The sequence below is a fragment of the Anolis sagrei genome, chromosome 3 (genome assembly GCF_037176765.1).
Source record: "Anolis sagrei isolate rAnoSag1 chromosome 3, rAnoSag1.mat, whole genome shotgun sequence".
NCBI lineage: Eukaryota > Metazoa > Chordata > Lepidosauria > Squamata > Dactyloidae > Anolis > Anolis sagrei.
In genome coordinates, this window is record NC_090023.1 from 40,574,850 (window position 1) to 40,600,291 (window position 25,442).

At 41.2% G+C, this 25,442-nt stretch overlaps 1 protein-coding gene across 1 annotated transcript in view; it reads left to right on the forward strand.

The window, feature by feature from the left end:
* The window catches only part of CFAP44 (cilia and flagella associated protein 44), a 74,928-nt gene that overhangs the window by 31,608 nt on the left and 17,878 nt on the right, over nt 1-25,442 (forward strand). The window contains exons 21-26 of the mRNA XM_060770762.2: nt 2,783-2,945; nt 4,911-5,041; nt 9,387-9,580; nt 12,932-13,118; nt 13,934-14,111; nt 22,851-23,378. Of these exons, the coding sequence (XP_060626745.2) occupies nt 2,783-2,945; nt 4,911-5,041; nt 9,387-9,580; nt 12,932-13,118; nt 13,934-14,111; nt 22,851-23,378 (1,381 nt within the window). The remainder of the gene's footprint in view (nt 1-2,782; nt 2,946-4,910; nt 5,042-9,386; nt 9,581-12,931; nt 13,119-13,933; nt 14,112-22,850; nt 23,379-25,442) is intronic.

Here is a 25,442-nt window from a genome sequence, read left to right on the forward strand (position 1 = left end):
AAAGCCCGACTGCTCACTGGAGGGAAAGATACTGGAGACAAAGTTGAAGTACTTTGGCCACATCATGAGGAGACAGGAAAGCCTAGAGAAGACAATTATGCTGGGGAAAGTGGAAGGTAAAAGGAAGAGGGGCCGACCAAGGGCAAGATGGATGGATGGCATCCTTGAAGTGACTGGACTGACCTTGAGGGAGCTGGGGGTGGTAACAGCTGACAGGGAGCTCTGGCGTCGGCTGGTCCATGAGGTCACGAAGAGTCGGAGACGACTGAACGAATGAACAACAACAACAACAACATCTCTGTTGAACAGCGACTACAAGATCTTTGCTAACATTCTAGCAGAGAGGTTTAAAAAGAATAAAGAATAAAGGAAGATCAATGTGGTTTCCTACCTAAAAGACAAATAAAGGACAACATTAGAATAATACTGGACATCATTGAATACTATGAAAAAAACCCACAGAAGGAGGTCGGTCTTCTCTTTTTAAAAGTGGAGAAAACCTTCAACAACACCAGCTGGGAATTTTTGACAGAAATTCTTAAAGAGATAGATATCGGCCATAGTTTCCTAAATGCAGTTAAAGCTATATATAGTAAACAGACAGCAAAAATAATGATAAATGGATCAGAAACAGACAACATAAAGATACAAAAGGGAGTTAGGCAAGGATGCCCACTCTCCCCCTTACTATTTATAATGACTTTGGAGTTGCTATTGGATGACATCAGGAAAGATAGAGAACTAATAGGGACAAGGATAAGAGCAGAGGAAATCAAAGTTAGAGCATACGAGGATGACATTGTATGCATTCTGCAAGGCTTTTCAGTTATATTCATGCTGGCCAAAGCACTCAAAAAAGCCTCTTTGGAACAGAGGCTGGGTGGCCATCTGTTGGGGGTGCTTTGAATGTGATTTTCCTGCTTCTTCACATAATGGGATTGGCCTGGATGGCCCACCAGTTTAGGACTCTGATTCTATATTCTTCTCTTCCCTTCCCCAGTTTCCTTTCTTTCTTTCTTTCTTTCTTTCTTTCTTTCTTTCTTTCTTTCTTTCTTTGTTCCTTCCCTGCCTCCTCCCTTCCTTTCCTCTCCCATCCCTGCCTCATTTCCCTGCCTTCCTCTTCTTTCTTTCCTTCTACCTTTCCTTCCATTCATAATCTTCTCTTCTCTTCACCAATCCTTTTCTTCCTTTCTTATCTCCTTTCCCTTTCTTTCCCCTCCTTCCTCCGGGACAGTTTGTAAGGGTTTGTAAAGGCTTTTTTTTTGGGGGGGGGGGGGTCGAAAGGGGGGATGTGGAGTCCAAGTGGGAGAGTTGCTGGCCTTCCCACGGCTCGCATCCTCCCTTCACCCAATGGAGGGCGGGGGAGGTCTGTGCAGCCGCTCCTGCAGCCAGGCTTGCCTTGCAATCTTGGGGGAGAGTTGCCCTCACCAAGCCCCCACCCCTCCGTTGGGCCAGGCCCTCTCCTTCCTTCCCTCTTTTCTTTCCTCATGGAAGGAGACTCCATGGCGAGGCTTCTCTTCCCTCACAACGGTTGGTGCTTCATTCTTCTTGCGCAAAGGGGATGCTTTTGTGCATGCTCTGTAAGGCATTTTTCTTTTTGGGGAGTTTTAAGTTATTCCCCTTCATTTTTTACAGTTTTCTTGTTTGAAAGACATAAATCGGATTAGAATGTGTTTTGCTGCCAAATTTGTGTCCATTCGTCCAGTGGTTTTTGAGTTCTGTTAATCCCACAAATGAACTTTGCATTTTTATATATATAGATAGATTCGCAGTTTACATGGTGTTTTCTAAAGCTCCATGTAAAACTTGTTCAGCTAGCAACCCAATTTTATCTGAAAAATGTCTACAGGACCCCAGATATATAAAACATGTATACAAATCTAACTTTTACTCGTTGTAAATCATCTATTGATTTTTGAATAATTTGGTTTTTTAAAGCAATCTTTCTCCTCCTCTGTGCAAATGATTCATTGGAAAATAAACACTCATGGCCAGTGTCTTCATGGGCAGATATATCAGCATCAAGTTGAGGCATTGAGGAAGGGAAAAGTATGAAGCACAAGTGGGACACCTGAGTCAGGAAACAAAATGGTGAAAGAGGAAAGGAAGAATCCAGTCTAGACTCTGTGCCTCTCTCACTGTGACAAAGACCAGCTGGATGGAGAGAGAGGGAAAGGAGAGACCCCCACTCCAGTCTCCCAAGATAGAAAAGAAAGGGGGGAGAGGAACAGATGGAAAGAAAAGGAAAGGCCAACACACTCACAAGACAGGAAGTGGGAGTGATAGACCCAGAAGACCCATAAGAAGGAAAAGGAAGACACAGACACATTGCTAAGTGGGAGGGTTGCTTCCTCCCTCTGCTCCACAAGTCTCAAGGTTGGAGTCCCCAACAAAGTTCCAGGGAGAAACGTTTTGGCTCAGAAGAGGATGTCTCTTCTCTCCCTCCTCTCTCCTTTGCCTCCTCCCTGTTGGCCCCACCATCTCAGAAATTTCTCCCGACCCAAACATAAAACTATGGTAACCCAATTTGGGGTCATGACCCACACTTTAAGAAGCTTTGTTCTAAAGTAACATAAGCAAAATACAGGTCCCTGCACCAAACAGCTTGCAGCTTTTAAAAATTGTATAACCACTTAATGCAAATAGATTCTTCTGACCTTACCACCTAATGAAATGGTGTGTTTTCTTTAAAAGATAGCACTAGACATTTAATTTTGTAATTGTTCCTATGGATAGGTCAAGCCATTATGTTCTCGCTTTATGTTGTCTCCCCTACTCTCAGTATTGAAAATGCCAAACAGAAAAAGGAATATGATGCGATAATGAAGGCAGCAGAACGGAAGAAATATCTGAAGCGACAAGAACTGCTCAGTCTGAGGCTGGAGTTTCAGGAACTGCTTCGTATGAATGATGAGTTGCCCAAGCACATGCAGCTTCATAGGGCAGTATGTATATGCATTATTTTTCATTCCAGAACCAGGAATTGTTTCAGCAAATAATTTTAATAATACATTTCTAGAATTAACAATAAAAATATGTTTAAAATCCTATTTTAAACAATACCTCCTACTAGCCAACAATAATATATTGTAAATAAATTGGTTGTTCAAGAATGATTCTAGATCCTTAATAAAGACATATAACACTAAATTTAAGGATTTTCTCTATATAAGATAGAAAAAACAGTATTATTAAATATTCATTTTTTACTTCTCACATGTATTCAAAATTTAATGTGAATGAGGATTAGTATAAGGCATACAGAGAAAAGGAATGTAATACTGTGGTTTACTCTTAAGTATTTATAGTGGATCATTTGTTTATACTATATGACATTTAGGTTTTTGCCCCAAGTGCTTAGATTGCTTTGCAACAGAGACAAAACAAAACCCCATCCACTCCTTTTGGCATGTTTAGTCCCATTAGCAAAGTCTGTTATTTTCTGGAAAAGAAAAAAATCTTTTTAAAAAAAGATTGTGCATGCATTTCTTATTAGGTTTTGGTGGATTTCAGATGTACAAATCCTTGTTTGAAAGGTTTTACTCTATAATGGGTTCTCAATAATCCTCAAAGGGTTAACTGTTTAAGCAACAGCATTTCAGAATGCTGAATACTAGGACATTGACTACAACATTTTATTCTTTTAGGATGATAGCAAATTCAGAACTCAAAAGTAAGACAACTTTGTTAGGTAGAATATTAGAATAATACTGATTTCTAAAAATGTTTTTTTTTCATATACATTACTGAAAAAATAAAGCAATGTAATTATAAAATTATATTTAAGTATTGACTGCTCTTCAAACTACGGTGAGTCTACATCTGCTTGCGGTATATAGCTGAAAAGTAAGATAAGGCTGCAGACATTAAAATTGAATCTTCCAAATATTAAAGAAAAGAAGAAGCAAGCAACAAAGTAATACATTCAAAGATATTAAGTCAGCTGGTAAACAGAGCAATTTCTATACATAGAGAAAAGTATACAGGGTTGTTGGTGGCGGAAAACAGCAGAATTAAATCTAGATACCTATTTTATTAATAGATCTTAAAAACAAAAGGTCAAAAGAAGCCAAATTGGCTAAGTTTATTGGAGAATAAATTATTTTATTTATTAAGCAAGTTTTTAATGCATAAACAGGAGGGCTTTTTATTAGGCATGTTTTACTCACCTTTTAACCTTTATATGCTTGTAATATATATTTAAAATGTGTTATGATGTGGTTTTAATTGTTTTAAAATTGTATGGCAAATGTTTTTTATTCTTTTTGGAAGCTGCCTTGGGTCTCACTGTGGTAGAAAGATGGATATAGAACAAATGAATGATTTTTTATGAATGAATAATACTACGTCATTCTCCCAATTTTTCTTTGTTTACTATCTTGTCCAATGAAGAGTTTTGCAGAGTCCAGGGAAAATGAAATATCTGATACACCTCAACAAGAGGGAGGCGGTTGCTGTATAGGGTGTAAGGGGGGAGACAGAGGCTGCATCTACATTGTAGAATTAATGCCATTTGACACCACTTTAGCTGCCATGGCTCAGTTCTAGTCAAGGGTGTTGTAGTTTCGCTAGTGCCTGTAGCCTTCTCTGCCAAATAGAACTGGTGCTTCACCAAACTGCAATTCCCATGATTCCACGACATTGGCTTTTGCCAGTTAAAGCAATGCCGAACTGCATTCGTTTTGCAGTGTAGATGCACCCAGAGAGAGAGGGACATAGTATGCACTTTTAGATGCTTGCTTCCACTTCCACTCTATTTTTTAGATATGCAAATGAATCCGATATCACAAAACACTGTACACGTGCTTTCTCTTCCTGGGGAAATTAGAATCAGGATAGTGTAGTCTTTCAAATTTGTCAATGCTTTCGGAAGGAGCAAAAATAAAGCATATTAATTTCACAATATGCAGCAATTTGAGTTGGACCGTAGAATTCGTGCAGAAATGGACAGAAGGACAGCCCAGAAGATCCGACTTGTGATGAAAGAATTGGGCTGGGAACAGGAGAGACACCGCATCGGGCTGCGAAAATTACAAGAACGGTAGGTTTCCTTCTTTCTTTCATTTCCTAAGATCAACATACTTTCTTATAAAGATTTCACATAATGTACACCTGGGTGTGATCTGTGGAGTTATATTTCCAACATCAGCAGTGTTATTTTCATTCCATAGTTCAAAAATTAAAAAGGTAAATGATGCAACCCAGCAGCAACAACGCAGCCCCTCATTGAATTTAGTTACCTATTTTTAAGACCATAGTCTTAACGCATATGGTTTTGAGAAATTACTTACTTACTTAGGCGATCCCTCGTTGGATGAGTAAGATGGTCTTCCATTATGGATTTCCTTGTGGGTCCGTATGTGGCTGTGGAGCCCTATTCTTGCTCTGCATCTTCTTCCGCAGTGGGGGCATTGGTTTCCAGGTGGAAGGCGGTCCCGGTCAGGGTTGGCTTGACGCGCCTTCCTCCTGGCACGTTTCTCTCTTTCACCCTCCACTCGTGCCTCCTCAAATTCTGCAGCACTGCTGGTCACAGCTGACCTCCAGCTGGAGCGCTCAAGGGCCAGGGCTTCCCAGTTCTCAGTGTCTATGCCAGAGTTTTTAAGGTTGGCTTTGAGCCCATCTTTAAATCTCTTTTCCTGTCCACCAACGTTCCATTTTCTGTTCTTAAGTTCGGAGTAGAGCAACTGCTTTGGGAGACGGTGGTCAGGCATCCGGACAACGTGGCCGGCCCAGCGGAGTTGATGTTGGAGGACCATCGCTTCAATGCTGGTGGTCTTTGCTTCTTCCAGCACACTGACGTTTGTCCGCTTGTCTTCCCAGGAGATTTGCAGGATTTTCCGGAGGCAGCGCTGATGGAAACTTTCCAGGAGCTGCATGTGACGTCTGTAGACAGTCCACGTCTCACAGGCATATAGCAGGGTTGGGAGGACAATAGCTTTATAAACAAGCACCTTGGTATCCCTACGGATGTCCCGGTCCTCAAACACTCTCTGCTTCATTCTGGAAAATGCTGCACTTGCAGAGCTCAGGCGGTGTTGTATTTCGGCGTCGATGTTGACTTTGGTGGAGAGGTGGCTGCCAAGGCAGCCACATTTTCTAATGTGACACCATTAAGCTGTATTACTGGCATTGGCATTGGAGAGGGATTGGCTGGCGACTGCTGGAACAGCACCTTGGTTTTCTCAATGTTCAGTGACAGGCCGAGCTTCTCATATGCTTCTGCGAAGGTGTTTAGAGTGGCTTGTAGATCTTCTTCTGAATGCGCACAGACGACATTGTCATCAGCATACTGGAGTTCTATAACAGCTGTTGTTGTAACCTTGGTTTTGGCTTTCAGTCTGCTGAGGTTGAATAGCTTGCCATCTGTCCGATAGATTATTTCCACTCCGGTGGGAAGCTTCCCATCAACAAGGTGAAGTATCATAGCGATGAAGATGGAGAATAGAGTTGGGGCAATAACACATCCCTGTTTGACACCTGATTCCACCTTAAATGGGTCACTCTGGGAGCCACTGCTGTCCAAGACTGTTGCCATCATGTCATCATGGAGGAGCCGCAGGATGTTCACAAATTTGTTTGGGCACCCGATTTTGTGGAGGATGGTCCAGAGAGCGCTGCGATTCACTGTGTCGAATGCCTTTGCAAGGTCGATGAATGCCATGTACAGAGGTTGGTTTTGTTCTCTGCATTTTTCTTGGAGCTGTCTTGCAGTGAAGATCATGTCCACTGTTCCTCTGGAGGGGCGGAAGCCATTCTGGGATTCTGGGAGGGTGTCTTCTGAGAGCGGCAGAAGGTGGTTTGCAAGGATTCTTGCGAGGATTTTCCCAGCGGAGGTTAGAAGGGAGATACCTCGATAGTTTCCGCAGTCTGTTCTTTCCCCTTTTTTGAAGAGGGTGATGATGGTGGCGTCCTTGAAATCTGCTGGGATTTTCTCGGTCACCCACACTTTTTCTATGAGCTGGTGGAGTTGGTGTGTCAGCTCAGGTCCTCCCTCTTTAAAGATTTCAGCAGGGATCCCATCTGGTCCACTGGCTTTGTTATTCTTCTGTTGGCTGATGGCATTGCTGACTTCTTCCAAACTAGGCAGTGCTGCAAGCTCGTCCCTGGTTTGTTGCTGCGGGATTTGTGAGAGGACCTCTTCGGCCACATTGGAGCTGCGGTTCAGGAGGCTTTGGTAGTGTTCTTTCCAACGTAGTGCAATTGAGTTTTGGTCCTTCAGGAGTTTGGTTCCATCTGATGAGCGTAGAGGCTGTATCCCATGGTTTCTTGGTCCATAGATGACCTTTGTGGCTTTGAAGAATCCCTGAGCATCATGGGTATCTGCCAGGTGTTGGGTTTCTTCAGCCTTCTTTGTCCACCAGATGTTCTTGAGTTCTCTTGTCCTTCTTTGGACCTCAGCTTTTGCACTGGCATAGATCTTTTTCTTAGCAACACAGTTGATGTCTCTCTGCCATGCTTGGAAGGCTTTCCTTTTCTTGTCAATTAGCTGTTGGATCTCGATGTCATTTTCATCAAACCAGTCTTGATGTTTCTTGGCTTGGTATCCAATAGTTTCTTCGCAGGCTTGGATGATGGTCTTTTTCAGGCAGTCCCTTCCAGAAGAAGGTGTAGCCTCCTTTTTCTTCCTTCAGCTGTCCCTCTCCTGCTCTCCGGGTCTCCTGAAGGGCTGCTATGTCGATGTTGAAGCGTCCCAGCTCCTTTGCAATGATGGCAGTTCTGCGTTCGGGGCGTTCACTGCCACTGTTGTCCATCAGAGTCCGTACGTTCCACGTACCGAAGTTCATTTTCCTTTTTTGGTCGCAGGGTGGTGACCCCACTGGACGCGGCAGTCCAGTCAGGGATAAGTGAGGCAGACTATGTTTAGGGCACCTTTTCTAGCCCCCTCCCCATGTGGGGTGAGCAGAGTGGGTCCTCAATAGGGCTGCTCAGTCGCGGATACAGCTGCAGCTGTTTTGAGAAATGGGCCTATGCTGGGACATATCATTGTAAGAAAGGACTGGCCGATCGTACATTTATTTGGTGCAGTCACAGACTATTATGAAATTGCTTATAAAGCAGCAGCTGCAGCATGGTTTGGGGGCACCCTTTGGTGATGCTTCCATACCAAAAGGTGAAGTGTCCTCCAGACACTCTTCTTGTCAGTCATCTTGTGATCTAATGACAGACATTACTCTTGAAATAGTCCCTCCCACCACAATTAAGCTTGATAATGCCCCATAGATGTTAAATTGGCAGGGGAATGGTACATGGTTTATTTTGTCAGAGGAGATCCCTCCACTTTATAAGAGTGTATCCTATTCTGAAGAGGGGGCTTCTGGATCCAAATGCATGTAAAAACAACTACTGTATTTACAATACCCTTCTTGAGGAAGGTAACACTGGGCATTCTTGAAGGAAACATATTATTGGGAAAGGATGTCACATTGAGGAGGAAGCAAGCTTGTTTTCTGCAGGAAAACTGCAGGAAAAAAGATTCCACCTAAACATTGGGAAGGATGTCCTGATAGTAAGAGCTGTTTGACAGTGGAACATGCTGCCTCAGAACGTGGTGGAGTCTCCTTCTCTGGAGCTTTTAAGCAGAGGTTAGATGGCCATCTGTCAGGAGTGCTTTGATTGTGTTTTCCTGAATGTCAGAGGGTTGGACTAGATGGCCCTTGTGGGATTATCCAACTCTTTGATTCTGGGATCATTTCAGCCTGTTTCTGGCCAGAATATACTGCCTGATTTGCTCTGACAGTTGACCGTAGTTCATTCTGTGTGGAGGTGTCCTTGAAGATGATAAATGTAGCTGCATGCAATATATAGCAGCTACAGAAACTGGATGATCCTATCTTTAAAGGAGTTGTACTGACTGCTAATCTCCTGGTCTAGATGGCTTGGGATCTCACTACTTGAAGAAATATCTTCCCTTGCATACATATCTGCACAAATATTACTGTTTGTTGGAGATGCTCTCCTCTATGTCCCTCCAAAGCAAGCAATATATTAAAAGGAGGACATGGTTTGGGGGTTATCTGCATTATGTAATGTTTTCCTTTTGGGGCCTTAGAGATGCTGACATTAGTTGTTCAAATGCAACTTTTTATCACGTCTTTTGAGTTTTAAGATTGTTACCTGTATCTCTATACATATGTCATTTTAAGATCATTTTTCTATATGTTTTATGCTATTTAAATTGCTCACTACTGTTTTAAATTAATTTTGCTTTTGTGCTTCTCTGAGATCTTACGATAAGAAGCAGGAAAGGGGGATAAAATCAAACCCAATTTCCTCCACTTACTTGTTTTATATTACTGGGTTAGTCCTTTTTAATGCAGAAAATCTGACATCTTTGAACAACATAATCATGATATTAAAAAATGTGTATCTTTGCTCTGATCCCTTAGGTTTCGAGGCAATTTGGAATATGACACAATTGTGGTCTGTGCAATGAGAAGTAACCATCAAATCTCTACATACAGACTGTTGGCAATCTCAGAAAAATTCTACAAATCCAGAAAACAGAGTCAATCATGGAAGAGAAGACTGAGCAAATACGATTGGAAAGCAAAAGATGATCTACGAAAGGACAGCCAAAAAGGTAAAACAAGGGTTTTCAAAAGGCATGAGCATAGCAAAAATATTGTGTTATAAAAATAATATATTTTATTTTTGTTTAAAAAAGGCTTACTTAAACCCATCATCATCATCATCATCTCCCTGAAGGGACTCAAGGGGTTTCCAGCATATATGGCAAACATTCAATGCCAATAAAGAGATGAACACAGACTTTTATCACATGCCTGCTGACCTCATACTTGTAGTCTCACAAAAATGAATTAATGGCACACATTGACTTACCTAAAACTTAATAAGACAAAGCAGGAAAACTCACAATTTCTTTTTTTTAATCTGTAAATATGAATGACAGCAGACATGTGGGAGATGGGAACCAATTATATAAAATTTATTTGGGATTTTAAAAATGAAAATTTTCTTTTTTTAAAAAAACTTGAAATGTAAAAAAATAATGTCATATTATTGTAGTGGCCAAGAAGTATGATGGCTGGCGTTTAGGTGCTTTTTTCAGAACCAACCACCATTTCCTTCTAAAGAGGACACATTTTCTAAGTGGAACTGACCGAAGTGTTGATTTACCAAACCTCTGTTGATTCAATGAGTCTGTGCTAAATGGGGCTAAAATAGAATTTAGACTTACATTTTGTCAAGTTTGTGTGAAAATTTTACTGCTTATTATTCCTAGTATACTGATGCACCATCCACAGCTTGGTACAGCTATTTATTTATTTTTAATTTATTCTTTCTCTCATAGTGACTTACAATATAAAGTTAAAACTAAATAGCTAAAACAATATATGATGCAAAGTTTAAAGAGCATGCATGCAACAGTTAATACATTGTTTGATTTCAATGTCTTAAACATAATTGAAAACACAGAAAGGACATATTACATTGTAAAAAAAAATCCAGCAAAATCAGTTAAAAGATTTTGGCCTCTCAGCAAAAAGAGAGCTGAGAGGGAGCCAACTGAACTCCCCTCAAGAGGAAGTTATGTAGCCTAGGGACAACCGCCAAGAAAGCAGCTTCCTCAGTTTCCTCATTGGAAATGTCTGGATGGTTTGTAGGTCATTTTTGTTAATGAGATTGTTGGAAATAGTTCCTATAATTGGCTTTTTAAAGGAGTAGCTGTTGGCTAAGAATAGTTAGATCTCTGTCTTGAGTGTGTAAGGAATCTATGAGAATTTAGAAGATAAGCAATGTGTATATTATGCTCAAGCTTAACAGAAAAACATTGTTTCTGCTATTCATGTATTACTTTTGATTTTATTTTATACTCCAGATATGTGGACAGCTAGGGTTCATCCCATTTCCTCCCATCAAAATCCCTGGATGCTGTCCCAAGCTAATTCTAAGGGCATCTAAAGTTCCCCTTCTGCTCAAAGGCACAAAACATGACTTCTCTATTGTGTCTAAACTAGGCTATCAAGGTGGTTCAGATACAACTCTGGACCATTACAATGTCCAAACTACAGGCATCAGGTAATTAGTTTATTAAGCAGCCAATCAAGCCGTAAAATTATGGATCAGGCTGTGGCGCAGCTAGTTAGTAGCCAGTTGCATGAAATCACTACTAAGAAGCCATGAGTTCAAAGCCCGGGTCGGATTAAGCTCCTGACCATTCATAGTCTAGCTTGCCATCAACCTATGCAGCCCGAAAGACAGTTGCATTTGTGAAGCAGGAAATTTAGGTACCGCTTTATGCAGGGAGGCTAATTTAACTAATTTATGACACCATAAAACCTTCCAGCAGCGTGCAGAAAAATGAAGAAGTACTCCATCAAAGGATCCGGTGTCACAAGTGGGCAGTAAAGTGGCAGCTCCCCCTGTGGCCGGAACCAAGCATACCCTCATGAAGCCAGAAAAGCTGGAATGTTAAATTGCCTCTGTGTCTGTCTATAGATGTTGTAGGTCTAAATGGCATTGAATGTTTTCCATGTATATGTACATTGTAATCTGCCCTGAGTCCCCTGCGGGGTGAGAAGGGCGGAATATAAATACTGTAAATAAATAAATAAATAAATAAATATTTCTGAGAAGCAGGGATGCAATAGCAGTTTTTGGTGTGGGCTACTAGACAGACGGCGCTCCATGCAGTCATGCCGGCCACATGACCTTGGAGGTGTCTATGGACAACGCTGGCTCTTCGGCTTAGAAATGGAGATGAGCACCACACCCCAGAGTCAGACATGACTGGACTTAATGTCAGGGGACTACCTTTACCTTTACTAGACAGAAGGGAAAAGGTAAAAAGTTAGCTAAGGCTTGAAAGTGGCTTGGGCTACAGGCTGTTCTCTTTAAAGAGAGAGAAGCGCATACATTCATGTGAAGGGGGGAGTCAGATTTCCTTCCATTGGCCTAAAGGCACCCGTTTCTATCTGATCCTGGAAGCTAACCAGAGTTGGGCCTGATTGGTACTTGAAAGACTAACTGCTAGAAAGTTCCAGGAGCTATAGAAAGTATTCCAAGAAAGATCATAGCAACTGTTTTCTGAATAAGTATTGCCAAAGTCACATCTACACTGACCACTTAGGATGGTGCAGAGCCAGAGCAGCTTCCTGGTGGCTAAATGCTACACAGGGCTGATCCAGGGTAACATAGGGCAAGACCACCTTAGCACAACCTTATTCCGTGTTACTCCAAGTCAAGGGAATGTCTGAATTTGGACTATCCCTCAGCTTTGGGCCTATGGGAATAGTTGGGCCAATTCTGAAATGGAACCAAGTGCAACTGTCCCCATAGCCATCCCATGTTTGCTAGGCTTGGGTGATCTGAGGACACAGGATGTAACTTCCCTTCTGCCCCCCGACCCCTGTCACAGTAGTCTCTGGCTGTAACATGGGTTCTTCCTATTCTCCATTGCCTGCAGTGATGCTTGTTAAGGCTATAGAGTGCTCTGGGAAGACAGTGGAGGGGTGATTCCTCTTCTCTCCACTCTGTCACCCTGGCCAGCATCTCTGCACATGATGGCAGGCAGGTGGGACCCATGTTGCAGCTGGAGACTGCTGCAGCATGGGGGGAAAGAAGCATGGCTGCCCAGTAGTTCCAAATGCAGCTTAGTACCATTGTGGACACTTTCTACTATAACAGCTGGGAGATTATTATGTGGCCCATACTCAGGGCCAATTCAGTGTAGAACATGCTGGAGCAGCCTGCAGTATCAGTCACTGTAGATCTGTCCCAAGAAACTCTTACGGTAGGGTCACCATAAGTTAGAGTCAACTTGAAGGGACATCACAGAAACTAAAAGGGGTAATTTCAGCAACTTTTCTTAACATGTGACATAATACTAAAGCTGTCTTTTAAACTTTGGAGAGTGATGCCTGTTTATTATCCTAGCTATATACATATGCATGTTGATGTGCTTGTGTAGATCTATTTTCATCCCAAACAAGTACCATCTTGGAGGAGGAAGCAGAACCAGAAAAGGTGAAGAAGAAACCACAAACACTGCAAAGCCGTATTGTTGAGAATCGAATGGAAAGACTTAGAAAAATTATTGAAAAGGCAGAAAAAGCCAAAGCAAAGATTGAGCAAAGGAAAAGGGAATGGGAGGAATTGTGAGTTTTTCTTTTTTAAACAGTAGTTCTTGTGCAGAACATTAGTAATTACATAATTGATTATAAAGAAATGGCAGTATTCCTTGGCCCCTCTAATGACCTCATAATTCAAAAAAATGCAAGTATGTGGAGGAAAAAAAGACATGAAAGAAAAAGTCAGATAACAATTGCTGAAATTTATTAAATCTTGGTTTTGAATGGCGATACTAACATGTTGCTTATTAAATGTTGTGGTGAATAACTAAAATCCATATATGCTGATTTTTGTACTCATACTTTTAGTCTCAGATTAATCTCCTAAAAGTACAAAAATACCAAAACATTTCTGAAATCTAGATGTTGACAGTTATGTACTGATGAATGTGGGCCTTTGAATGGTCCATGGGCTCTTAACCATTAGTAATAGAAAACTGAAGTGCATAGTAGATCATAGAAAGTTCCTTACAAGCAACTTTCTTTTAAAGCGAAAGTGGGACATAATGCATGAATACCTATCAAATTATTTCATGTTTAAGTGAATGGCAACACATCTGCTGACATGTGTTAGGAAAGAAAGAAGGAAGCAAGTAGATCTTATACACTCTGGTTCAAACTGTTGGAATGTTCTTCTGTGCAAATTTCAATGGGCCATGTGAATTTATGGAAGGAGAGCTCATGGTTTTTTTTTAATCTCCTGGGCAAATGAAATGGGCATTGTAGAGAAGAGTTACACAACCATTCTAGTCTGATTCTTAGACAACTGAAATATATTAAAATGTATGAGTTGGTCTAATCTTTTAGACCAAAAGGTAATACCTTTTATTGACTTTTGGTAGATACAAGAGCAAACCAAGTGAAGACTATGAGGATCCACAAGATGTCGAGGACATCAGATATGCCCAAGAGAACATGGGGGACTTCAAATTGAAAACAGCTACTAACTACAAAATTCCTGAACACATGAGAATTAATGCTGCTAAGAAAATGAATCAACTAACTTCTCTTGAAGTGGCTGTAAGTTTTAAAAAGAAAGAACAAAACGAAAATATTATTTGGGTCAAGTGATGTCACTATCTCTTTTCTCACGAATCCTCTTTGTGAGTTGCAGCTCACTTTAGTGTTTAAATTAATATATTTTTAATTCAAAATGTTAAAAAGAGAAAAGGGAACTTTTTTTCTAAAAGGATATTTTACAGGCTGAAATGTACTGATTAGTTTAAGCACTTGGATAAATGAGGTCAGTGCGCAGTTAATTTCACACTGTTGAGTTCCCTTTCTGCCTGTTTGGAATTGTTTGTGATTCCCAGGGGTATTAAAATATGCAGAACATACAGTCTTAATACATGACATGTCATGTACAGGTGAAGTTCTTGACCTGAATAGTGCAGAGGAATAATATACAGCAGTGGTTCTCAACCTGGGGTCCCCAGATTTTTTTGGCCTACAATTCCCAGAAATCCTAACAGCTGGTAAACTGGCTGGGATTTCTGGGAGTTGTAGGCCAAAAACATCTGGGGACCCAAGGTTGAGAAGCACTGATCTACAGTGTTGAGGCTTATTCCCCTTGTGTCAGTCCAGAGACAGGAATCATACAATCCTGAATTGGTTGCCATTTTTCTTATTGGCTCTTTTATATTATGTGTTACCCTGAATATTTCCTGGCCTAATGTGTGTGTGTAAGTTTGTGTTTGGGTGCATACACACACACAGAGAGAGCTATGTTTCCAATACCAAATCCTCTTTGTGAGTTGCAGCTTTCTCATTTGATTTTAGTGACCTAGTTACATCCACAATGGAATGTCCTTGCTCAATCTAGAAGAGCCATTATAGTATCACAAAAACTATATACATTTGCCTCAGAGACTGTGAGTCTTGTCTGCTGTCATAGAGGGGCAAATTTCAACATTTCTGAACTATGCCTTAGCTAGTCCCTTGGGAAGGAGGTTTACCTTTTTAAAGACTCCAATGAAAAGAGAACAGCACTTCCTTTAAATGCTCCCACAGGAACTTTGCCCCATTTGTGAATCTTTCACAGCATACCTTATAGTCTAGTTTACATTTCTTGCCACCTTCTGTACCAAGGCATGTTTATTCTAGGTAATTCCATAAATTGATGGCTCATGGCTGAGAATGAGATGTTGGAGAGAAATTATCAGAAAGGTCCATTCTAGCCAAACAGAAGGAGCCATCCAGGCCCCACCCTGGTGGTAAGATTATTCTTCCTTTTTTCAGGAATCTTTCCTTTTTCTTTCTTTTCCTTTTTCCCCCCTTGATTTGGGAATGAACTAGAGAGGAACTAGGGATGCAATAAGAAATGCTTTTCTAAAAAAATATATCATCCCTTTCTTGGTCTGGATGGCAACTAGAGTTAAGCCCTGAATGGGTGACTTCTTTTCCTTGGCTAGAATGGACTATCACAACAAGATCCTCAAAGTGCCAATATAATACAAAAAAACTAAAATGTTAAAACCGTAACAAAACATAGCTGCAAAATAGAATTATGATCTTTTTGTGCTCTTAAACCTATACACACATGGTATGTGGGGCACCTAGGAAGAGGGGATAATGTTACAGAATAATGAAAACTTCAAATGAGCAGCTTGTCCATTAGGGATAAGTAAATGAATGGAGGTCTCTATCCTTCCTGGGCCCAATCTTTACTTATTATCTCTGTCTTTTCTATGGAGAATTGAAATCCTAGACACTCCAATAATAATAATAATAATAATAATAATAATAATAATAATAACAACAACAACAACTACTACTACTACTACTACTACTACTACTATGACTACTACTACTGATGGAATCATAAACCTCCAAAGGTAGTGGAAAATGAACACACAAAAATACTGTGGGACTTTTCAATCTAGACTGACAAAGTTTTGGAGCACAATACACCAGACATCACAACTGTGGAAAAGAAAAAAGTTTGGATTATTGATTTCACCATATCAGGTGACAGTTGAATTGACAAAAAACAATAGGAAAAATTCAGCCCTTATCAGGACCTCAAAATTGAATTGCAAAGGCTCTGGCATAAATCAGTAAAGATGGTCCCAGTGGTAATCAGTACACTGGGTGATGTGCCAAAAGATCTTAGCCAGCATTTGAAAAGAATAAACATTGACAAAATCACGATCTGCACGCATCATTTGAAAATACATCGCCCAGTCCTAAATGCTTGAGAATTGTTCGACTTGTGATTTTGTGATACAAAATCCAGCATATATTTTGTTTGCTGTCAACAACAACAACAACAACAGCAACAACATTTCTAGACTGCCCTCTCTCCCTGGAAGGATTCAGGTTGGTTTACGCACAAAAAAGACAAACATTCAATGCTCAAAATGGGTACAAACACATCAAAATAATACAGAATCATGGATAGTAACAGCAGAAAACTTACAACAAAGGAATTGAGTGTCAAAATAAAAACACCCTTCTGTTCTGGAGCCTAGCACTCTCCTTCCTCTGTGTTCCTTTTAGGATTCTTGCCCAAGAGATGGAGGTACAGCCTGAAAAAGCATGTTTCTCAGGCTGTGGGGGGAGGAATAGGAACAGACATTATTGTCTGTGGAGATAATAATTCATGGATCTGTTGAATCACTTTGACTGATAGATTCAGGCCCAGATATGATGTTTGGCCCTGTTGTATGTGATAAATTAAAAGTACATCTACACATTCTTTGTGTCTACTCTCCAGATGACTGAAACAGCAACCCTTGACTTATGAGTGTATCCTCATATGCCAACAACTCAAAGCAGGAGTCTAAATTCTTTTCAGGTTCTTCTCCAGCTTTTTAAAAAAAATTTCCTGCCTTACCAACTGGTCAAGTTAGTTACTTTCTCTCTTCCTTTTTCTCTCTCTGTATACCCTTAGTATTTATAAATATGGTAAATGAAAAAAGAAAAATACCTTATTGGGAGATTGTATATAGCCACAAATGCATTTTACAAAAAGAAAGGGGAAGTGGCAGATGATTTAAATAAACCACAAGCTCCTGCAACCACAGCTCAGCAGGTCGCAGAGTGACAGAGAACTAAAAATAATGCAAATCTATTGACTGTTGAGAGGCAAGCCTCTGATGTGGCATTGGAAACATACTAAAACATATGTTTAACAAGTGAGAGTGATTCAGAGGAATTAGCCTTCAAATCGCTACCACAGAAATATAAATCATGAGTGGAATAAAAAAACCCTCAGATAAAATGTCATCTTTGACAGAAAGAGACAATAAAAATGGACTAGAGTAGGTTAGGAAGCAGAAGAAAGATAAAAATAAAGACGAGAGTAAGTGAACTGACATTTCCAGTTTTATTTACTCAGGAAAATTATAACGGCCTGGCAGATAAATCTTTCAGCTTTGAATGACATATTCTAAATATAGATTATAGGCAGCGGAGAGATGCTGCCAGAGATGCAAATCTACATCTCAAAACATGAGAGCACAGGTGTGAGGCTTGATTGTACTATGTTTAAACATGTGCAGCTAAGAATGTCTGGGCATGCTTCTTAAGATCAATGGTAACATCAACAGAATCATCAACATCCATATAAGATTATAAGATAGACATCAAGATTCATAAAACATTATATGATAGACACGCACAAGACTACAATGGCTGTTTATGGTCGTTCAATTCTTCCAATTTCTAAAGGATAATGGTACCTATGAAGGTTATAGGGCTTGGGTACATCATGTATATCCTGAATTGCTTTTTGAACCAGTGAACCGTTTTTAATTGAATGCTTATAATTGTTTTAATTGTGTTAATTGTAACTGTGTGTTTTAATGTATTGTTTTTTGGCATCTGACTGCCTGCTGTAAGCCGTCCTGAGTCCCTCTTTGGAGGTGAGAAGGACAGGATAGAAATGCCCAAAATAAATAAATAATAAATTAATTAAATTATCCAGAAAATGAAAAATTGGACTTACCTGGCTTACAGTTATTCTTGGATGACAGGAGTAATTCACCCCATCCCTATGGCTCCAAACAAATAAACAAACAAACAAACCCCAATCACTTTTGAAATGCTTCTCAAGGACTACCTTTAAAATTGCCTCAAGATTCTTTAGGCTGCAAAGATATTGAAAGTAAATATCTTGGTGTAACTTATATGCTTAGTGCCTCAATAGAACTGTAAGAGCCAACTACTTGGGGCAAGGGACTTTCGAAATATTTTCTTCTATAAAATGTTCCCTTTCCTCCATTTTTGGAGAAAACAGAAAAAGACAATATTCATAGAATCATAGAATCAAAGAGTTGGAAGAGACCTCATGGGCCATCCAGTCCAACCCCCTGCCAAGAAGCAGGAATATTGCATTCAAATCACCCCTGACAAATGGCCATCCAGCCTCTGCTTAAAGGCTTCCAAAGAAGGAGCCTCCACCACACTCCGGGGCAGAGAGTTCCACTGCTGAACGGCTCTCACAGTCAGGAAGTTCTTCCTCATGTTCAGATGGAATCTCCTCTCTTGTAGTTTGAAGCCATTGTTCCGCGTCCTAGTCTCCAAGGAAGCAGAAAACAAGCTTGCTCCCTCCTCCCTGTGGCTTCCTCTCACATATTTATACATGGCTATCATATCTCCTCTCAGCCTTCTCTTCTTCAGGCTAAACATGCCCAGCTCCCCAAGCCGCTCCTCATAGGGCTTGTTCTCCAGACCCTTGATCATTTTAGTTGCCCTCCTCTGGACACATTCCAGCTTGTCAATATCTCTCTTGAATTGTGGTGACCAGAATTGGACACAATATTCCAGATGTGGTCTAACCAAAGCAGAATAGAGGGGTAGCATTACTTCCTTAGATCTAGACACTATGCTCCTATTGATGCAGGCCAAAATCCCATTGGCTTTTTTTGCCGCCACATCACATTGTTGGCTCATGTTTAACTTGTTGTCCACGAGGACTCCAAGATCTTTTTCACACGTACTGCTCTCGAGCCAGGCGTCACCCATTCTGTATCTTTGCATTTCATTTTTTCTGCCAAAGTGGAGTATCTTGCATTTGTCACTGTTGAACTTCATTTTGTTAGTTTTGGCCCATCTCTCTAATCTGTCAAGATCGTTTTGAATCCTGCTCCTGTCCTCTGGACTATTGGCTATCCCTCCCAATTTGGTGTCGTCTGCAAACTTGATGATCATGCCTTCTAGCCCTTCATCCAAGTCATTAATAAAGATGTTGAACAGGACCGGGCCCAGGACGGAACCCTGCGGCACTCCACTTGTCACTTCTTTCCAAGATGAAGAGGAAGCATTGATGAGCACTCTCTGTGTTCGTCCACTTAACCAATTACAGATCCACCTCACCGTAGTTTTGCCTAGCCCACATTGGACTAGTTTCCTTGCCAGAAGGTCATGGGGGACCTTGTCGAAGGCCTTACTGAAATCCAGGTACGCTACATCCACGGCATTCCCCGCATCTACCCAGCTTGTAGCTCTATCGAAGAAAGAGATCAGATTAGTCTGGCATGACTTGTTTTTGATAAATCCATGTTGACTATTAGCGATGACTGCATTTGTTTCTAAGTGTTTGCAGACCGCTTCCTTAACAATCTTTTCCAGAATCTTGCCCGGTATCGACGTGAGGCTGACCGGACGGTAGTTGTTTGGGTCATCCTTTTTTCCCTTCTTGAAGATTGGGACCACATTGGCCCTCCTCCAATCTGCTGGAACTTCTCCCGTTCTCCAAGAACTCTCAAAGATAGTTGCCAATGGTTCCGAAATGACTTCCGCTAGTTCCTTCAATACTCTTGGGTGTAGTTGATTTGGCCCTGGGGACTTGAACTCATTAAGAGCGGCCAGGTATTCCTGGACGACTTCTTTCCCAATTTGGGGTTGGATGTCCTCCAATCCCTCATCCACTCCATCTGCTGAGGTTGAAGACTCTCTTTTTGTGAGAAGACCGAGGCAAAGAAGGCATTAAGTAGTTCTGCCTTTTCCCTATCCCCTGTCAGCATTGCCCCATCTTCTCCTCGAAGAGGTCCTATCGCCTCCTTGTTTTTCCTTTTTCTACTGAAATAAGAATAGAAGCCCTTTTTATTGTTTTTAATGTCCCTGGCAAGTCTGAGCTCGTTTTTTGCTTTAGCCTTGCAGACCTTTTCCCTACAGGTGTTGGCTATTTGTTTGAATTCTTCTTTGGTGATTTCTCCCTTTTTCCTCTTCTTGTGCATGTCTCTTTTGTGTCTTAGCACAGTTAGAAGTTCTTTGGACATCCATTCTGGCTTCTTTGCACTTGTCCTATTTTTTCTCTTTGTTGGCACGGTTTGCAATCGCGCCTTGAGTATTTCACTCTTGAGAAATTCCCATCCATCCGTAACTCCCTTGTCTTTTAGTATCTGTGTCCACCGAATGCTGCTCAGCATTTCCTTCATTTTTTGGAAATCAGCTCTCCTAAAGTCCAAAATGCGGGTTTGACTTGTCTTAGTTTCGGCCTTCCTTTGTACCTCAAATTGCAGGAGCACATGGTCACTTGCCCCTAAGGATCCTACCACTTCAACCGCATCGATCAGGTCGTCCACATTTGTTAGGATGAGATCAAGAGTAGCCAATCCCCTTGTTGCCTCTTCTACCTTCTGGACCATGAAATTGTCTGCAAGGCAAGCGAGGAATTTGTTGGACCTTGTACTCTTGGCCGAGTTTGTTTTCCAGCAAATATCGGGATAGTTGAAATCGCCCATGACTACTACATCTCTTCTCTGTGCCTGTTTGGTCAACTGTTGGCAGAAGACTTCATCAAGTTCTTCCTCCTGGCTTGGGGGTCTGTAGTAGACGCCTACAACGACATCTTTTTGAGTCCCAGTTCCCTTGATTCTTATCCAGATGATTTCAAGCTGGTTTCCCAGATTGCTGTCTTGAATCTCTTCTGCAGCATAAGAGTTTTTGACATATAAGGCTACTCCGCCTCCTCTCCCCTTTGTTCGGTTTCTGTGAAAGAGGTTATACCCCTCGATATCTACATTCCAGCGATAGGAGTCATCCCACCAGGTTTCAGCGATCCCTATGATATCATATTTGTGGTGTTGTGCTAAAAGTTGGAGTTCGTCTTGTTTATTTCCCATGCTCTGTGCATTAGTGTAAAGACATGTGAGCCCCTGAGATCTTTCCTTGAGCTGTTTAATTGGGATTATTGTGCTTTTGGTACTTGGTCCTTGTTGTGTTTGTGCAGCCCTCTGTTTAGCCTTCTGGCGATTCCCAGACATTATGGGTAAAGTAGTGTTCACAAGGCTGTTGTCCCCCTCCCCCGGTGGACCTAGTTTAAAGTGTGTCTAATGAGGTTTGCGAGTCTGTGAGCAAAAAGGTGTTTTCCTACTTGTGTGAGATGCACCCCATCCCTTGCCAGTAGGCCATCCTCCTGGAAAAGCAGGCCATGGTCGAGGAAGCCAAAGCGTTCCTCCTGACACCATTTTCTAAGCCAGTCATTGACCTGTACTATTTTTCTGGCTCTTGTGGGTCCATGTCTTACAACAGGGAGGAGGGATGAAAAGACCACCTGTACATTACATTCTTTTAGCTTTGCTCCTAGAGCTCGAAAATCATTTGTGATCTTTTGAAACGTATGCCTTGCAGTATCATTGGTTCCTACATGAATCAACATGAGGGGAGGACCGTGATAGGGCTTGAGGAGCCTGGTGAGCCTCTGAGTGATATGGTGTATTTTTGCCCCCGGTAGGCAGCATATTTCTCGAGCCATCCCATCCGGTCTGGAAATGACGGCTTCCGTTCCTCTAAGGAGGGAGTCGCCTATTCAAGATTCTCTAAGTATCCACTCTATTCAATAAGGCTATATAATAACACTGGAGGAGAAAAGAATTAATGTTTTAAACCGAAAATAGTTTTAGACAGCTTCCTCAACCTGTTGGTGTAGAGGGATACATCCATGTGTCATGGATTGCTCCTGGAGTTATCCAGAAATGACCAATCATAGTAAATGCATTCTCTCAATTTATTAAAAAAAAACCCTCATTTAACATTGGAAAAGTCACATTATGTTGGTGAAGTAGTTAAAATAAGGATGGCTTAATTATTCATTATCCTTAACTATTTGTCATACAACCAGCACTGAAAGGAAGCATCCAAGTGAGAGATTAGGGAAGCCTTGTGAATTAACATACAGGGTCTTTCCAGCTGTATAATTCTGTCTCATTACTATAAACAAAAACCTTTGCAACAAATTCTTACTCTTCTTCCACTAAATTGGAGTTTTTGCTATTTGTATTTCAGAGTTCATGCTGAGATATAGCAAATATATTTGAACCTAATGTGCTTTTTAGAAATGCAGGAGATCCCTAGTATTTTTTGAAATGAAATAATTCATAGATACTATATTCTCCTTGCTGGGCATTTTTCTTACCAAGATTTTCAAAATTCATTATATTTACAATGTTTTAGTTATTCCTTGTTAGGAAATCAGTTAAGATATATTACTTATTGACATACCATGGAAACATGTGTACTATAACTTGCATAAAATCTTGGCCATCAAAGCTGTTCCAAAAAATTAAGTTTTGTAAGCTCTGCCTGTTGCTCCCAGAGTCAATGTGACAGACATCACAGCCAATAGTGGCACATTTTGTGACTTATTATGGATAATATGGCAAATATTTTAAAAAAACAAAAAGGCATGACAAAAATTAATTATTTGCACATGTTCGTTATTCAACTTTGGGTAAGTAAATGTTGAAAAGCCCCTGTCATCATGATTCTGACTGTTGCTTCCAAGTTGAAGCAGCCTGGCCTCTTTTTTTCCAGATCCATGAAAAGAAATTATCTATGAACAAATGGATAGTGGGCCTCCGAGACCTCAAGGTGGCTATTATTGAAGAAATCCAGTGTGTGGTACAAGCACTGAAAAATATACAGGCATCCCTAGATCCATCCAAACATCTTCCTGTTCCTCCCGTTCCTCAGCTTCTTCCTGAGGAGACGCCAGAAAAAAAATTCCAGTATGATAATGAAACACTTCTGAAGTTCAGGCAAGAACTAGAGGAGCAGGGGCTGAAGGTCAAAGAAGCTATGCCAGTGGTTCCTTCAGCAGAAGCTGGGGGGCTAGGAGGATTTGGAGGAGGATTTCTTCACACCCCTTCTGTGAAGGAAATTGATACTTCCACCCGAGGAGCGGGGAGTCAGAAATCAGTAAAACCAGCAACTACACCAACAGCGGTACTGCCAGTGGGAAGTTTTGAGATGGAATTGGTAGAACCGACGGAACTAGAAGTGGAAATCAGAAAGAGGGAGGAGATAAGAAACATGTACATGCAGGAGACATTGATCAAGAGGGTAAGTTTGCAGAAGAAAATATCTCGAAACCAACTGTGCATGTTCTGCTTGCAAGTGAAATCCTGTCTAAAGTCACATTTACTTTCATAGGTCTGATGATCAATCTCTTTTTGCCAGCCTTCATCTAAAGATGAAGAGTACCATTCACATACCGTTCATATTCAGCCATCATGTGTAATTTTATTACCTGGAAGGAACCCGAGTTTCTTTAACACTAAAATAGTATGCATTTTCTTGTTCATATTTTTACTTAATTTTCTAGGGGAATTTGAACAACTTTAGTGTATTTGGGAGCTGGGTTTGTGTGTGTGTGTGCATAGGGATTTTTGAAGGGCCTCGCTGACTCCCAAAAGCCCTCCACCCCAACTCAAAAGAAGCATTTGTAGTTACACACGCTTTGTTTTGAAAGCCTTTTTCTTAAGATCTTAACTCGGGGGTAGGATTTCAACATATTGCAAATGTGGAAGAGGGGCATCTGACATCCTAGGGCTGAACTTTATCCTTCCCTGCCTTAGGGCCTGTGTCATGTTCTAGGCCAGGAGTCCCCAAACTAAGGCCCCGGGGCTAGAGTCGCCCCCCAAGGTTATTAACCCAACCCTCACTCAGGGTCAACCTAAGTCTGAAACGACTTGAAAGCACACAACAACAACAATCCTATCCCATCAGCCAAAAGCAGGCCCACACTTTCCATTGAAATACTAATAAGCTTATATTTGTTAAAAATGTTCTTCATTTTAATTATTGCATTGTTTTTAAGTGTTTTTTGCATTACAAATAACATATGTGCAGAGTGCATAGGAATTCATTCATGGTTTTTTCAAATTATAATCCAGTCCTCCAACAGTTTGAGGGACTGTGACCTGGCCCTCTGTTTAAAAAGTTTAAGGACCCCTGTTCTAGGCAAACCTGTTAACATTTATCATATTGATCAAAATGTCTCCTAGATCAAATAGCCTTGATAGCCAAGGTGAGTTGTGTTGAAAAATGCTTCTGTTGAATGCTAGGGCTGTAAATGGCAAAACAAGTGCCATTCAGGACATCCTGGAGAAGGATGCTGACCTGGCCTGTATTACCTAGGTGGATGAAACCAGGGTGTTAATCTCTCTCAATTCCGCCTGCCAGATTTTTCTGTACAGCATCAGGGGTTTGTGGAGGTGGAGTTGCAGTGGTCTATTGTGATTCTATACCTCTGATGAGGTGCCCCATCCCACATTCTGCAGGGTTTGAGTGTGTGTATCCAAAGATGTGTAGCTGGAATAGAATAAAGATTCCATTGCTGCTGGGAACTTTTGTTCAAGCCCCTAGCCATTGGCCTGTGGGATCCCTCAGGGTTCTGTTTTGTCCCCCATTCTGTGGTAGCTAAGAATGCCTTTGCACATTTAAAATGTGTGCACCAACTATGCATGTTCCCTAAAACATTGAATCTGGCCATAGCAGTACATGCCTTAGTTACATCCTGTTTGGATTACTGTAGCCAGGCCCGTAGCCAGGATTTCGATTCGGGGGGGGGGGGCTGAGTTTCGGGGGGGCTGAGTCTGAGTGAAAGAGGGTCTACCTTAGCAAACCTTTTGTATCATTACCCCAATACCCCCATGCATATGGGATATATTGAGTATGGTGATCAGATCATGATATGAATAAACATAACAGTTTAAATAATGCACCAGTAAGGCCTTTTCGCGAACCACCATGAGAACTTCGGGGGGGGGGGGGTGAAGCCCATCAAGCCCCCCCCCCCCCCCCCCGGCTACATGCCTGACTGTAGCTTGTTCTATTTAGGTCTGCCTCTGAAGAGGGTTCAGAAACTTGAACTGTTCTAGAGTCACTGCCAGGTTCTTAATAGGGTTAATCCCAACTCCCCTGTTTCAGCAGCTCTGCTGGCTGCCAGTTTTCTTCCAGGTACAATTGAAAGTGCTGGTTGTGACATATAAATCCCTATGTGGCTTAGGTCCCGCTGTCTGGCAGATCATACTTCCTTATACGAACCTGCCTGGGTCCTGAGATCCTCAGGAGAACCCTTTCTTCTGGTTCCACCACCACTTCAAGCACAGTTGGAGGAAGCGT